General features: G+C 40.2%; 1 protein-coding gene across 1 annotated transcript; it reads right to left on the bottom strand.

Annotated features, from left to right (window-relative positions):
- Positions 1 to 12,847: 12,847 nt before the first annotated feature.
- LOC144524675 (uncharacterized) lies at positions 12,848 to 17,017 on the bottom strand. Its single transcript, XM_078261099.1, has 6 exons — positions 16,842 to 17,017; positions 15,702 to 15,761; positions 15,426 to 15,586; positions 14,189 to 14,253; positions 13,958 to 14,106; positions 12,848 to 13,868 (listed from the first exon to the last, which is right to left on the bottom strand). Exons 2-6 carry the CDS (start codon positions 15,742 to 15,744, stop codon positions 13,783 to 13,785), a joined length of 504 nt encoding a protein of 167 aa, XP_078117225.1. The 5' UTR covers positions 15,745 to 15,761; positions 16,842 to 17,017; the 3' UTR covers positions 12,848 to 13,782.
- Between the last annotated feature and the right edge of the window lie 290 nt (positions 17,018 to 17,307).

The following is a 17,307-nucleotide window of genomic DNA, read 5'->3' as shown; positions in this document are numbered from 1 at the left end:
ACCGTTTGAGAGAATCAGTGAATAGGTAAAAGAGGAAAGATACCAATATGACCAGGTAAGATGTCTGAGGTTACATACACAGTTATACAAAATGTGAAAAACACTTCCTTTACTATAGTAAAACTGCACACTTGTTTTTCACAAAGTAATGGAGGTATAAGCAATGGGAATACCACAGTCATTTGTATTTGCCGTATAGATAATGCAGGTTCATGGCAAGAGAAGACATCCAACGTGTTGATAAAGAACCTCTGAACTATTACGTACCTTTAGTTTGTAACATTTCCAGTAATTACGTAAATTACTACGGACAAAATAAAAATGTATATCTATTTACATAGTGTAGGTAAGCAACTGAGGATTTTCATTCATTCTTGTGTACCTTGTTTAGTGGTATGAAATAAAAAGAAAAGAAAAGAATTTTCTTGAAGAAGATATTGTTTGTCACTTAAATTATTCAAACTGTTTAAGATCTTAGTTTACTGTCTAAGATTAAAGTTAGTTTTTTCTGTATGGATGTTTGACGCTAGTGTTTTTACTCTGTGTGTTCTGAGTGACAGTGTGTGTTGTCCCGATGAGGATTGTTCCTAGTGTTTCGCTGCACTGAGCCTGTTGAGACATGTTAAGAGTTGTGTTACTTGTATATGTGGCTCGTAATATGAAAAACACTTTATGCAACAATCACAGTGTTACACCCTTGGACTACATACTTGGTAATATGGTGAAAGAGACATCTCAGTGTATAATAAATCTGTCTAGGGTAAGCTATGACTCTCGTTATGACTTTAGTAACTAATGAGAGGCTAGGAGAACAATCCTGGTTTAGTAACCCAAAAACAATATTAACTTAATGCTCAATATATATGAATTAACCCATCTAGTTTTACAGTACAATGAGAAACAACACAAACACAGTATCTCTGTTCAATTTTGTATTCACTGAATGCAGGATTTAGTTCCCATTAACACAGAGAAATCCCAATATGAAAATAAAAGTCAACAGAAAGACCCGGGCCGTTTAGTTTTTAATATTTTTACCTTAGTGCACTCTTTGTTTTAGTTTGTTCTTTTAGCAAGCTTGCATTAAGTTTCGTTGGCCCACTTGAAGTTGGAGCTCATGAAGAAAAGAAAAGCGAAGCCATCAGTAGGTCTACCTCCAATGCTGTGTGTAGCATGAGAACAGTTCCTACCGCGTCCTCTTTCTAGACCCGTTTCAGTCCGCACAGAAGCGATGAGCAGCAGACCCTCCTTAGCAACACTTCCCCGTCGACCTCTGAAACCTCTCCCAACCACAGTCTTCGCTCCGGTCCGTGCATGCAGGCGAAGAATGCGACCGTCGTCTCTCCGGCGATGGCGGCGTTTTAGCTAAGCTGGCTAGCTGCTTCAGTCCAACGAAACCACACTTGGTCAGCAGTAAACAGTGCCGACTCACACTCGTAGCATAATAAGGAAAACAGTTCACAGTATATGTATTTAAAATACACATTAAAACGCTAAGCTATATGGTTTGTCTCTCGCTATCAGCTCGACTCTGCTCTACTCTTACACCCTCGTGTTTTTCCTTTTTTTCTCTCTTCCTCTTCTTCTTCTTCTTCTTCTCGTGATTACACAGAGGTCAACAGGAAATCAAACTCTCACAGGTCATCTCCAAGGGTTAAGCGTATGTCAACAACCCGTAGATCCTATGGCGCCATTTTGATGCTAACAAGCACTCACCCGCCGTTAGCATTCCATTGACTGCCATTCATTTTGACGTCACTTTGACAGCGAATAACTTTACATCTAAAGCGTTTAAAGATTTTATTTGTCCATTGTTTACACGACAATGTATAAAAGGCTCCATTACCTTGTATCTCACGTTATGGCTCCGTAGCAGACGTTTTTGTAAAAATAGGCTAACAATCATGTCATAACCAAGCGACTTACTGTCGCATAGTAGAGGAATTACCGTACAGTACAGGAGAAGCTCGGAGGCAGTTTCGACTCACATTAGCTGTTTAAGTTTAATTACTAATGTTAGTAGAGCGTGCGCCCCATGTACAAAGGCTCAGTCCTTGTCGCAGCGGCTGCAGGTTCGACTCCAACCTGCGGCCCTTTGCTGCATGTCATTCCCCCTCTCTCTCCCATTTCACATCTTCAGATGTCCTATACAATAAAGGCCTAAAATGCCCAAAAAAAAAAAGAATTACTAATTTAACTAGCATTTTAGTGATCAATAATTAGCCTGTGCCTATGTTATCTCCTTACATATACCTAAGCTCTCTGTCTCTGCAAAATTAGGAATGATTGAGATTTCTCCTGGCACAGCTACCAGAAGACTTACAACTTTCAGACAGGTTGCTCACGTCACATTTACGTCGTCTCTCTCAGTTGGAGGCTGCTCAGTAACGCTCAGCGCTCACCGGAAAAGTGCTTCTAATATCCTTCACTGGTCTCCGTCCAGAGCAACGGGATCTGTTGGTCCAGTTTATATACTGTCTATGGTCATCTCTAATAATTATTAAGCTTTTTCTTTTACTAAACAAGCCTTGAAACATCATGAAAATATTATTAACTGCAAATAACTGTCCGAACAGAATGATAATACTGATTATTGATTTCAATAAATGTAATGCACATTGACATAAACCAAATAAAAGTTATGGATCTTATCAATAACCCACATATTTAAGATGAGAGAAAAATACTAAATAACTGATGTGAATTAGGTTATTACACTTGGAATGAGTTTTGCAGGTGATGTGCACTGTTTATCTCAGGTGACTGTTGGTAGTGCAGACTGTGGTTAGATTTTTGCACATGGTTTCAGTTGTGACCAGTGTCGTTTGGCAATCGAAAAAAAACCTGTAATTCTCAGATATGTGTGATGAGCACATGCAGCGCCAGCCTCCGAGGTAATCAATGGCTTCTGCTCAGGATCACACCTACACAAACTGTTGCATCATGTGCTATTGTTATTCTTTTGAGGAGATTTGCATCTCATATATGAGGGAGACAGCGGGAAACCAGCTAATATCTTATAAATAAGACTGTGCATGTCCAAAGGTTAAATGGTTACACCGATTTATTGACTTCAGAGCAATATGCTATCAGCCACTGTTGTGCAAGGAACAAGGAAAAATGAAAAACAGTAATAGTCACATCCTGCTGTGAACTCTTAGCTCAGCGATATTAGCCTCTGGCTGTGTGTGTGTGTGTGTGTGTGTGTGTGTGTGTGTGTGTGTGTGTGTTTGACCCTTGTCAGAGATAGTCAGTGCGTGTACACTAATCCTATTTCCCTACAGTGGGAATGAGAGGTCTTGCTGGAGACATGGTTATTGTTGGGACAAGATAAGGATGTAATTCATGCACGCACGCGCGCACGCACAGCCACACAAACACAGCAGTACAAAAACAGTCAAACTCGCATTGAACACACGCATGCACGCACACACACACACACACACACACACACACACACAATCACACACACATACACACAAACACATGTAGATCCATCATGAAATGATTTTGTCTATTTGTCTATCCAAGAGCTCAGCTTTTGGGCATTCATTTGAAGTGAAGATTTAGGTAGTTTTTATCTTATTTGTCAGCACACAGAGGGATGCATTTATGAGATTACGTCTCCCAATGGAACAATTACTTTTAAATTTCAATATTGGAATTTGACCGTTTGCTAAACCCTGCCAACAGCAATTGTCCAGTTATAATTTAGTAACCGTAACTATGCACAATAAGCCTGTTAAGATTTGGATTTATTAACATGTTGAAGTCTAGCAAGAGTGATATTCTGTATATAATGAGTTTGGATGGAAGTTTATGTAACCTGTCCAAAACCAAAAATATAAGCACAAAAGTGTAAGGGACTGATTAAACATTGTGTTTGTCTGCTGTAATGTAAGATGCAAACATTAGCATGCCTGGTTAACTAGCTTACTGCATACAGTAACCCAGTGTTACTTCCAAAGCCAAGGTCATTCATCTGCATACAGCGGTACAGAAAATCAGCAAACTTTCCAGTAGAGTTACCAGCTAACGCTAGCGGGAGCTAGCTAGCTTGGTTAGCAGAATGCTGTACAAGACACTTTCAGGCGACAAAATGGTCCAATCAACTTTGATGAACTAAAAACATGCAGTGGGAGGGTCAGAGTTTAAGACGAAAACACGGACAACACCCCAAAAGCAAGTTCACGGCTATTTTAATGTACACAGTGCCATGAATACACATTGCTAGGCTTCTGTTATGATTTACAGGCAGGCATGTAGCCACACCCCTAAATCATGCCCTGCTTTATCAAACATTTTAAAACAAATGGGATCCCAATTTTAAAAATTAACATCATGTTGTATTGAAGAAGTCTTGAAAGTAGCAAACTCATTATGAAATTAATTAAGGTAATGAATCAAGTAAGAAGTAGGGTTATTTCCCATAGATTTCTATAGAAACAGCCTTCTTTTTGCAACCAATGGAGTCGCCCCCTGCTGGAAATTAGATAGAATGCAGGTTTAAGGCACTTCCTCATTGGCTTCACTTATTTAGGCTCGGAAGCTTCGTCCAGCTTCGTAGAGGGCTTTGACTGGGAGCACCAATCTCCCAACCTGATATTTTGATTAAATTAATAATAATCTGTCCGTCAGGGCAAGCTGTGCACAAAAAGGAATTTATCTCTTATATAAATGTAAAAAAAAAAAAGGTCACTTACTCTCTAGGAGGCCAAATGGCAGGTGCTCAAGGTGTCTTTGAGGTCTATCTGTGCATGTGCCAGAGTCCTTATTTATTTGTCTTAGATGTCATATAATATGCTACTTCATTACACTTTAAGAAAAAAAATATTACTGGAACTACAACAATGCAGATAACCATTTAATATCCAGGAATTCACAGAATAGACACTAACGCTGACTATCCCTGTAACTATTTGGCCACAATGAAACACATTGACGGTACACAGTCCAGCCATATATTCAGTTTCAACCTAGTCCTGTTCCTCTGAATATAAATAAAATGTTAAAACTGCTGCAAGGACATATACAGTAAAATAACAGTGCAAGTACAGGAGAAAGAGAAGACAGATGCATCTTTCAGAGAGAGAAATTGGGCTGTTCCAGAGCAGTTGGTGACCCCTGACCACAAGTTCAAATAGCTACAGAAACACACTGACACAGAAAAAGAAAGGTCGAAGAGAACCAGGGTGGAAAAATACTGAGATTTCTCATTATTTTATGTCACTTGGTTTTTGCTGACAGCTTTTGTACCATCCACAGTACGACAGTATGATCATCTGTCAATCTTTATAAACTTTCTAGTTGATCATGAAGCATTTCAGGTGTTCATTTTCAGCTGTCAGAATTAAATGCTGATTCTCCTGATGTCACTGACTTTGTTGAATCAGAAATGGAGGAAAAACAGCCATCTGTGGACGGTGAGAATTTCCAAGCTCTATGTGCCTCCGAATGATGTTATGAACCCAGACATTCAGACTTCCACAACCGGTACAAATCAGCAGTAGTGGTTATTTCGCCCATGGTTGATGAGTGAAAGAAATGGCAGAATGAAATCATTGTAGGTATCTACATGTATCCCCTCATCCTCTCTGGTATGACTCTCGCAAGTAACGCAAATAAACATAAATCATGTAATGGTAAAACTCATGTTCGGTGTAAACACAGCGTCAAACAGTATGTTTCATTCAGGAAGGCGACAACAAACCAGTATCTTGTGTTGCATGATAGAGGTGATTATTGATTAGGATGTCAGTAGATACTGTATCTTTAAATTTGCTGAATCTGGTTTCACGTATGCCTCCGCCTTCTGCACAAACTGGTCAACTTCCAGTCACAGGACAGTGGATAACCAGCAAGCTGCCGTACTGCAGGAGAGGACTTCAGCTACAGGAAGCAAATGTACAACATTTAGTTCCTACTGTGTGTGAACTCATGCGTATAGGTGTTGCTCTAGTGTGTGTGTGTGTGTGTGTGTGTGTGTGTGTGTGTGTGTGTGTGTGTGTGTGTGTGTGTGTGTGTGTGTGAAGCCTTTCTTGGCACACACACATGCACACGTAAACACACCCAAAGTGAGATCTTAAACTTGAACGTTGAACGTGTTAAACTTGAACACAAATTAATCTGCAGGGAACTTTTCTCTGCATGCTTGGCACAGCTGTGGCATTATGTCTGATTGGCTGACTTCAGGCTGGTTTCGCATTATTTCTGCTCAGGTAACTACAGGGTGTTGACTTGCATACGCCTAAGTCCACCTGTCAGCCAGTTAACCCTTCAAACTGGCTGCTGGAATGTGCAGTAATGCACAGATTTAAGTGTAGGAAGAAATAAAAACATAATCTGTTGCTTATGTTACCGGTGGAGTGTGGGCATAACATGTATTGGTTCTTCTGCCATTTTTGTCCAGAGAATTTAAAGCAGCACTTGACAGTTGTGGTGATTTGTGGGGTTGATGTAGTTGGTACTCTAACATCTGTATGATACGTCTCAAGCACTAGGATTTCTTAGTTTTTAGTAGTGCCGATAAGGCAGCGCCTCCAGTCAGGCAGACTAGAAACTAGGTGTAACCCTGAATAGTCAACGATTCGATCGAAGGAGCCTGATTCAGCTGCCAGTTGAACGGCAGTCGGATCGCCGCAGTTGCGGAAAATGTGGTTATGAAACAAAGGATCATTCCATCCGGGCTATATAGGAGTGCTAAATGTCTGATTTGACGTAAAATTGCTTTGTTTCTCCCAATAAGTCGGATTGTTTAGTATTATTATTTTTGTTAGCAGCCCATGCTAACAAAAGGTGTTGGTGTTGTCTCTCTGCGTCAGTTCAGATCGAACACATTTTGGATCATGTCTAATCATTTAGTCAGTTTCAGACTAGTCTATATCCTCGATGTTCCACTTCCGCAATTGCTCCGGTCCCGGCGGATGCATGTATTTTCGCCGATGTCCGTTTCCTCCTGCTTTCTTTGTGTTGGCATTTTAAACTCCGGTGGATTTATGAGGACTATAGTTAACTGCTCCTCAGATCTCTGCAGGGATATCTGCAATCCAGATAGCCAATCTGAGTTTTCTCTCACACAACTAAAACAACTTTAGAACGTACACGTTCCACCAAAACAAGTTCCTTCCCGAGGCTATTTTGCAGCGGCTCCGTGCGGAGCCATGACAATTGTGATTGGTTTAATGAAATGCCAATAAACCAGAGCATGTTTTTCTCCCATCCCAGAATGCAATGTGGACTAGCCAGACCCTCCTCTGCTGCGTGTGGAGGATGGTCTAGCTAGTCAATATTCAATGGAAAATACAGCGCTTTCAAGCCGGAGAGCGGAGTTCACTTCGTGGCGAAAACAAAATACTTTCTCCCAGGAAACGCCCGTTTGTTCCTCTGGAATGTCTTAATCCAAACCACAATCTTTTTCATCGCCGCATGACGCTCACTTTTTCTGACTAAACTCTACCACCACCATCTGGCGGTGCCTGTACCCGGCTCGCAGTCACCTATTGGCGGCTAAATAAGTGCCGCTGGTAGCCTGCGTCCCAGAGCTCTGTAGCGACTAAATACAACCAGCAACTGACGCTCAGATGTTATCGTTCTTATGGCACTATAGATTGTTTATGTTACAGTAGCTAAGGGCTACTTAGTTTAAGATACTTCTATTTTAGGTATATAATATATGGTCTATTGGTGAAGTAGCATTGGTCACTTTGAGAGGGGGGATGGGGATACATTTTGTCCCCACCAGGGATAAAAATAATTCAGCAGAAGCAGGGATATATTCCTGCAAAGGCAAAAGGCAGTAACTTTGTTTTTGTTGAAAATGAGTTAATTATATTTTTGGGACATTCAAGACATCCTTTATCATGTGGATAAGTATCTTGAGTCAGTTTCTTTGTTTTTTCAAGAAAATAATGGGTTGTCTTAACAGTAACTGCTAAAAGTCCAGGAGAAACCAAGGCAGAACACCATAACACGAGTAACTGCTATTTGACTTTGTTTTGGAATGTTCAATATGAGTTACGGTACAGGATAGCAAAAAGTACAGTAAATGGCTTTAAGTAATCGTAAATCATCAGACATATAGGCCATGATCACTACATTTTATAGACGTGTTACTATAATGATTTTGTAAATGATGATCTGCAACCAAATATTGATAATTTGGAAGTTACTGCCTTTTGCCTTGGCGTGACCTTTCACTTTTTGCAGACAATATAAAGGCAGAGTACAGTAACTTCAAAAAAGAGATCAAAAGTCAAGTTTGAGCTCAAGATTTTTTTTATGCATCTAATTGCCAGATTTCCTGTGTCCTACCTATACTTCATTTGGCTGGACAACTAAAAAACTTTAAAGTCATTTTTCTCAGTTCCACACTCTGGCGTGTTAAGATCTTTTGCCTTTGTAGGGCAGTATAGACGGGGGAAATCCCACGCATCCCTCCCAGCAAATCACACCCTTTGTACATGAATTATAATAATGGCGCCAGGTTTTGTTCTTTTTCTTCCAAGTTACCCACACTGACATAATCTCTTTACATTTCAGTTTCATGGGAATACAAGTATGTCTTGGGAACGTGGACGTTATATGCTACAGTATAAGCTAGCCATAGCTTTCTCCATTGCAAACTTAAAGTACCTTGATGGACCAGTCCATATTCACCGATTTATATTTTTGTCTATTTGCCTTTTGGTGTACAGTACATTAGGCATGTGTATGCTTTTTGATGCAATCTCAGTTTCTGTCACAATCCTACATATTATTGAAGTTGTATAAAGCGTATACTTACATAATATCATCAAAAGTATATTGTTCCTTTTTCTTTAGCTACAATTTCTCACTGCTCCCCTGACACACCTGCCAATCTGTCCTGTTCCTCAGTTCCTGTTTAAAGGAGTTTTAAACTGCCTGAATATCTAAGTACACATTAAAGGGGGACAGTACTTACTGAGGAGTACAACAAAAATCCTAATAATGGAAAAAAGACATTTGGTGTACTCATCATGAAATCTGTGAAGCCCTGAAGTGAAAAAGTATTCTCTTGAAACCCCAGTTTTATGTGTCCTTGTTGGCATTACAAACAGCGCTGGCAAAAAGATGTCTTCTGCAAAGTGATGGTTTCAAATCCCTTAATAAAATGAGGATGAGCCTAGCAGTGATGAGGGCCTCCAGCTCCCAAATGACAAACAAGGGAAGTTTTATTACGTCAGTAACTCAATATACAAATCTTCACTGATGCACACAAAGTGCTACACCACACACACACACACACACACACACACACACACACACACACACCTTAAGGCACTTAGACACTTAGAACGGAAGTACAAAGAGTCGTTGTGCTATGGAGATGATACACCATTTCATCACGTTGCATTGGTGTGAACTGGCAGGTTTTTAGAACGTTGCAGGCCGGCACGTTGCAAGTAGCTGTAGGTTTACACTCGTCCCGTTCAGATCTTTGGTCTGAACTGGACTTTATGGTGCTGCGAAGATTCAACTGTGAGTTTGTATGTCTGCAGCAAGTTTGTGTATGTGTGTGTGTGTGTATAATTTTTTTAAATAAAGAAAGTCTTTGCTGAAGTCCACACTTGGTTGGTGTAGCCCGATAGTCCACTGTTGGTAATATTGACGTGTGTAATGTTGAGGATTTGTTTAATGTCACTGTGTATGCTGTTGACGAACACCCAGAGACCCCCTCCCTTCCTCTCTCCCAACTAATTAAAAATACTCTGCACTGGAGAATGGATTACTGCGAAGGGCAAACACACACACACACACACACACACACACAATTAGGCACTTTATTCACCTGTGGCGTGTGCATGTACACTCGCACTGAGACTTGTATGTGTGGCAAGGAAAATGTTGCTGGCTTTTTCCCTTTCCTTTATTGTGTCATATCTGTTTTGTGCACGTTATAGGTTTACAAAGTGAAAAAGTCCAGCCCCCAAAGGCACTAACCATCTCCTACATAGAACACTGTTCACAAACTGCTCCAAACTGCTCTACTGTAGTCCAGCCTTTACTTCCGTGATGAACGTGCATCACTTTGTAACACACGTTACAATGCTCGCCTAGCTGCTAGCGTGGCACGCACTCATACTCTGCTTCTGACTGGCTAGTAGTCCTTACCTAGCTACTGCGCATGTGCGACTCCCAACAAAGATGGAACAGAAGTGAGATGTCTCACTCTGTAGCTAAAACAGAGAGCTCAACACACAGGGTGAAAAGAGGAGCTGCAGCAATGTGCAGTACAACAAAAAATATGGTGTTTTTTGAAAATTAAACCATGTAAACCTATTCAGGTACAACCTCTAAATACAATTATGATCCTGAAAATGAGCATAATATGAGCACTTTAAGGTAAATTGCTGCTTGGTTTTGAATGTAGATACGAATGTTAGCACAAACACCTTTCACTTCCTGAAATACATGATCTGTTTGTGTGCGGGTGTTGGCATTTTAGTGTTTATGCACATGCTACTGATAAGCTTAGAGTGGAAGAGTATGATTGTGTTTGAGAGAAACAAGGTGGAGATAGTGAGCGTGTGTGTGTGTGTGTGTGTGTGTGTGTGTGTGTGTGTGTGTGTGTGTGTGTGTGTGTGTGTGTGTGTGTGTGTGTGTGTGTTCCCATCAATTGACATTCTGAGGTCTTCCTATCTCTAGCTCCCTCCATCAGTCAGCCATGTGGACCTATAAATCTCTACGTATCCTCAGAGTGGGATGTTTAATTGAATGCCTGCTGCACCGCTGAAGGAAAACATCAGAAGCAGACAAGGAATACCCAAAAATACGTTTAGAAAGGCAATAGCTGACTCGAGGAGGATGTAATGCAGTTGAGCTTATCTCAAAATACTGGTCAATATCTGGAATGGTCTGCAGGGTTATTTGTTAGCAAGGCTCAACATGACAAGAATGCCGCTGCTATGATTTAATGAGTCAGGGTGAGGTCTAGTTATTTGCCTCTCAGTTCAGCTATTGTGCTTCTGTCAAGAAAGAAACACTGTTGGCTGTAAATAGAGTTAAAATCGCTCTAAGTGTAACACCAATAATTGACATGAAATTGAGGATGTCATTACTGTAAACACACAGTATTGAGTATCAATCACTGACACCACTGGCAGCTTTCACTGGGCTGCATACCGCATTGTGTGCCAGAATCACTGAGCAGTTAGATTTGTGGATAGTTGGAGAGGAGTAGCTTTAAATGGTATCAGAATTGTAAACTTTTGGCAATTCTATCAGTAAAAGCTGGCAGTAACGGACCAATTGTTACGGCTGGGTAGAGGAGGACTCGTGGTGCGGATCATGGGAGATGGAGTAACAAGTAACAGGATTTATTTGAACCGCAGATAATGAAGGCAAAGGCCGGGTGTGTGTGAGGTGAGCAGGGGACAGGCATGACGCAGCAATCTTGAGGGAAAACAAAGCAAAAAACATTGTTTTAGTCCAGAGACAAGCAAAGAGAAGTATTAAAAATGTGACACTAGAAAACACTAGAAACTTGGTGCCCTGAGGTTCTTTAACATGAGTGGTAAGCAGAAGTCTCGCATTACCAGACCTTCCTCCACAGCGCTGCGGAGGAGGGCCTGGCTAGTCCACACAGCATTCCGGAATGGGAGAAAAACGTGCTCTGGTTTATTGGCATTTCTTTAAACCACAATTGTCACGGTTGGTGCTAAGCTCCGCATGGCGCCTCTGCAAAATAGTCTCATGAAGGAACTTGTTTTGGTGGAACATGGTGTACGTTCAAAAGTTTTTTTAGTCGTGCAACAGAAAACTCAGATTGGACAGATAGTCTAGCTAGCTGTCTGGATTTACCCTGCAGAGATCTGAGGAGCAGTTAACCATAGTCCTCATGAATCCACCGGAGTTTAAAATTCCGACACAAAGAAAGAGGAAGGAAACGGACATCGGTGAAAAGACATGCATCCGGCGGAATTTCCTGCGGCACCGGAGCAATCGCGGAAGTGGAACATCCAGGATATAGACTACACACTTACTGATTCCATTAACAAACAACCAGAGTCCCGAATCTCAAAACCAGAAATCTTGCGCGATCAAAAGTGAATTTAGAGTATACAAACATGGCAACGACTGAAGTACTGGGCTGTCTGGGCTGGGCTTCTGCGGGAGATTGGTGCCCATATGGAGGTTACCCACTGATAACGCTGCTGTCCCGGCCAGCAGGTCCTGCTGGCTGTGAGCCCGGCCCAGGTAAAATAAGACTAGACTGCATCCTTGGCATTCCCCGCTCACAACAAGACATCAGGTCGAAAATATTTTGTTATTTTTTGGGGGCTTTTATTGGATGGGACAGATTAAGACAGGAAAGTGGGACAGAGAGAGGGGGATGGACTTGAACCCATGGCCACTGCAGAAAGGACTGAGCCTTGGTACATGGGGTGCACACTCTACCAGGTGAGCTACCAGGGCACCCCTAGGAAGTAAATACTGAACATGTTTATTTGCAGTTTTGAAATATTAAACACACTCACAAGCAAGATAATCTTTATAACCATAAAAATATCTGCGGTTGGCTGATGATTGTTGGGAGGGGGGAATCAGGCTCAAAATTGGCTTGGCTCTTGTGTGGTGTGTACCCTGCATAACAGAGCTGTTATTAAGGTTTCTGCAACAACATCAGCCCTCTGGGATTTGATCTGGTGTTTAGATCCATGTTGTTGATCTTGAGCCCCACCCCTGAAAATCATCCGCTATTTCTTCCTTATTGACCATGTGGTATCTTATTGCTCCATCAAAGTCTGTATTTTGACTCTTTTTTTGCACACACACACACACACACACACACACACACACACACACACACAAATTCAGAATTTCACTCTTGTTCGTAAACATACTGGTGCACTTTAATGAAAGCTCGTAATATTAAAAATGCCCTGATACTCATTACACACCAAAATTGCAAAACATCACATGAGAGAAGATTTATCTTTGTACTCTGATCATTGCAAAGTTTCTCACAGAAAGTAAGCAAATTGCAAAAAAACACAAATATATATAAATAAGAAAATGTACCATGGGGTGCACCAATCACAACCGTTGAGGTGGGCTTTACACGATGACGATAGCGCAGCGACAGCGAGCGGCTTTTTGTTTACATTCAACATGACGGCCACCGAAGCGCCGCAACCTGTCGCTGCTACGTCACCCGGATCGTTGGTCTGATTGGTTGAAGGACCATCCAATTGCGCCCAGAGGCATTTGAGCGCCGTCCGTTGGTGACGTCCCTTTGGAAATGGGCTGTGAATGTGCCCAGACCCGCTCTCAGTTACAAGTGAGAAGGGTCTGGTGTCAACCAGGCTAATGTAGGACACTTGTTCCCTTTACAATGTGCTCTCATGCTCTCAGCTGCATTCAGAGAGTGGGGAGTGGTTTTACAGTTGTAAACCAGAGTGACTGGTTTTTCTTGTTTGCCAAACAAGACTCAACAAACAGCATTAGCAACTGTTATTAACTGTATTAGTACATTTTGCCATAGGACTGTGCTTGGTGAAGAGAGACAAAGATAAAAGTGCATTCATTTTCTCAAATTCCCAGGGCTTCATTTTATATGGTGTCACTAATTATTCTAGTGATGGTTAAATAGAACAGGTTGTTAAAGCTGAATTTGACAGTAAATTGATCCGAAGCTGTACAAGAATTAAAAACAATTGTAAATATTGGATGTTTTTTTCTTCTGAATATTGGATTTTTACTGACAGCAAAGTCCGTTTTCGTGCCAGTGATGTCCAATTCCACTGGAAATCAGCACGGATGCTATTGTTGGCTTGACAGTAGCCATGACAACAGCGCAAGGCAGGATGCGGTGATGAGACTGATATTGTGACTTATTCCACTTGAATCTGTAAAAAAGGAGAAGGAAACATTGAGTTTAACAAAAAGTTTAGCAACTTTTGGAAATTTTGATAAAGTAGGACTTAATATTGCTTACATATGCCATTCACGTTGATGGAGCTGGCTTGAATGTCAAAGCCGGTGACGTTTGAAGCCGAGTTCCTCAAAGCGTATGCAATCTGAACGTGATCAGGAATTAGCGTGCTTACAAAGCTAAGGTCTATGAAGGTGATGACTGATCCACTCCTACACAAGAAGAAGCAAAAACATTTTGTAAAAAATATGTTAGATTTAGGCAACTTATACTTATTAAATCTTAATAAATTACCTGAAAACCCGCACTCTCAAGGACTTGAAGGAGCAAGGAAATGCCCTTTGGAAAATAGGTGTAAGCTGCAGAAACAAAAGAAGTTGTATTGAAGACTTTTTACTTATACTTTGGGCTTAGAACTGTTTGTATATGAGATAAATTGTACAGTGAGCTGGGGGTGTATTTTAATCTGTTTTTAAAAATTTGAATAAGTGACCATTTTATATATAGACATATGTTGAGTGATTGTTCGTTTTTTTCAACAGGTGCTTGAGTTATCTGATAAAGTCATTCAGTACGTGTACCAGCAGATTTTATTCTAAGGCCGGCTTCAAACTGGCTGCGTGGCGTGAGCATGTCAGTTGCGTGATGGCTGCGTGGATTTTTCTGTCTTTTCACACCAGAAACGTGTCTGACGCGGCGCTGCTGCTGCTAGCCCTGTCTGTACACATGTATGTTTCCCATTGATATAATGCACTCAAGCAGTAGTATACTTCATGTTAAACATGAATATATACTGATTTGATTACAGCAAAGACAACGTTGGCAGTATTGACGGCAAAATAGGCTACAGAATATTTCGTTCTGTGTTGACAGGTGCAATTTATATATATATATATATATATATATGTTTTTTTTTTATATATTTTTTTTTAATTACATTTATATCTGCATTTATGTCAAAACCTAGAGACTTTCAAACATCAACATGTCATTTATTAATATGTATTCGTGTCAAACTGACATATAAACATCTTTTTGTTAAGTAGTAGTATACTTCATGTTAAACATTAATATATACTGATTTGATTACAGCAAAGACAACGTTGGCAGTATTGACGGCAAAATAGGCTACAGAATATTTCATTCTGTGTTGACAGGTGCAATTTATATATATATATATGTTTTTTTTTAATATATTTTTTTTAAATTACATTTATATCTGCATTTATGTCAAAACCTAGAGACTTTCAAACATCAACATGTCATTTATTAATATGTATTCGTGTCAAACTGACATATAAACATCTTTTTGTATTCTATTTTGCCTGGAAATGCTTCCAACATGCTTGCGTGTCGCGTGAAAAATAGCCGTCGGTCCTATTTCTAGCATGCACATGTTTTCGGCGTGGCTCAAGCCCTGACCTGAGACCTGCGTGTCATGCAGGCAGTGTGCAAGCTCTAACCTGTTAACATGGGAGCCGAAATAAAAACGGACACGCCGCGCAGCCAGTGTGAAAAGGGGGAGACTTACTTCTCTCTCTGTCAAAGCCGCTCGATTTATGAAAGCTGTAGATGATGGATTCAGCAAGTCATTTGTAAATGTGCTTTGAACAGATCTGAAATACACCCTAGCCAGTTCGAGTGTAGGTTCGGCTGGTACATCTCCTTGCAGATCAGCAGGTGTTGTTGCAGCTAAAAAGTACCCCAAAATTACCAAAACAGTGTTAAACATTTTACCTTTATTAAGTAATTGTGTTATTCCGGTGATACTAAATTAAGACAATCGGTTTAGCATTACTCAGCTTACCTATCAGAATCAGGCAAATTGACATGATCCATGCGACAGCCATCTTGTCTTCCTTCGAATCTATGAAATCAAACAATACAGACTTACTCACAGAGGCAGCATGTGGAAAGCTTATGTACTACAGCATCTACTTACTAGAATTGTTCCTTTTTAATAACTTTTTGCAAACTATTTGATCTCCAAATGACAGTAGTCAATATAGCAGTACCTTTAGCCTTTATACCACAAGACATAAAAAAAACATCCAAAGGGAAAGGTTATTTTTTTAGGCCTATGACAGCTGGAGACATGATAGGGTAAAGAGAGAGGGAATGACACGCAGGTAGTCGAACCCGTGGCCCCTGCGTGGACGAGTAACCCTCTATATATGGGTGAGCTCTACCAGGTGAGCTACCCAAGCGCCCGCACACATAACAATTTCAATAGACCAGTTTACAGGTAAGATGTTGCATCCTGCTTTGGCATTCAGCATGTCGCACCTCCATCAATGTCATTAGGTCAGCTGCAGGGTTGTCAGCTGGAAGCCGCCATTCTCCCACTTACACCAGTATATTTAATAATAGGATACTGGTGTGTTAGAACCTAAAACAGTACTTTTTCTTTACCATGCTACAGAACTAAAGGTAACATTCCTTGATAGTTGAGATGGACAAGAAATTCATTGTGAAGAGGAATAACCATTGCTAATAAATGGTAAAGTAGTATTATAGTTTTTATATCATTATGTTATTTAACTGGTAACAAATAATGATTGTTTACTAATTGTTAATAATGCTATAATATCATATGTTAATGATTACCAAATTAATGTTACTTGATGCTCTATGACCCACTTATTAATCATGAACTAATTAGCATAGGAATTAGTTGCAACTTTATATTAGCCATCCAAATAATGTTTATAGATAATTTACAAAAAAAATGATTTAACCATTGACAATGTATTAACTATTTAAATGTATAAACTAATTATTTTACATAGATCAATTTACCATTCATTAATTATGGCTATTATGAAGTAGTGGTTATTATAACATCTCTCTCTCTCTCTTATACACACACACACACACACACACACACACACACACACACACACACAGTGTATACAAGACAAGTCTATAAATATAAAAATGTACTTACCAAGAATAAATTAGTGAAGAGATCAACTATACTAAATACGATGTGAAGTTATATATCCCCCTTTCTATCTGCTTTCAATGTTTTAAACTTTTTCAGTGTCTTTTCATTCAGTCCTGTTCACTTCTGTGCTATCGCATACCTTTTACATTCTCTGACAGTACACATCTGTTAAGGCCTATATATTGGAACAGAAAAAAGGCTAGTGATGTGACTCATAGTGACGATGACACATGTTCACCTTAGACAAACTATGATGAACAAAACAAGATTACAGGGCACGGTTGCTGGTGAGTTCCACCCATGGGAATGTTGTTTGTGTGACTAGGGTCATCAATACCAAATAACTATAGATTTTAATTGACGTAACTCCCCAGAAAGAAATGCATAACAAATATCAATGCTGCAGGCAGAGATGTACGGGGAGGTGCGAGGGCCCGTAAATCTCTGCTTGAAGCTTTAATATTTT

This window comes from Sander vitreus, chromosome 10 (assembly GCF_031162955.1).
Source record: "Sander vitreus isolate 19-12246 chromosome 10, sanVit1, whole genome shotgun sequence".
In the NCBI taxonomy this organism is placed as follows: Eukaryota; Metazoa; Chordata; class Actinopteri; order Perciformes; family Percidae; genus Sander; species Sander vitreus.
This window is presented reverse-complemented; position numbering and strand designations above follow the sequence as displayed.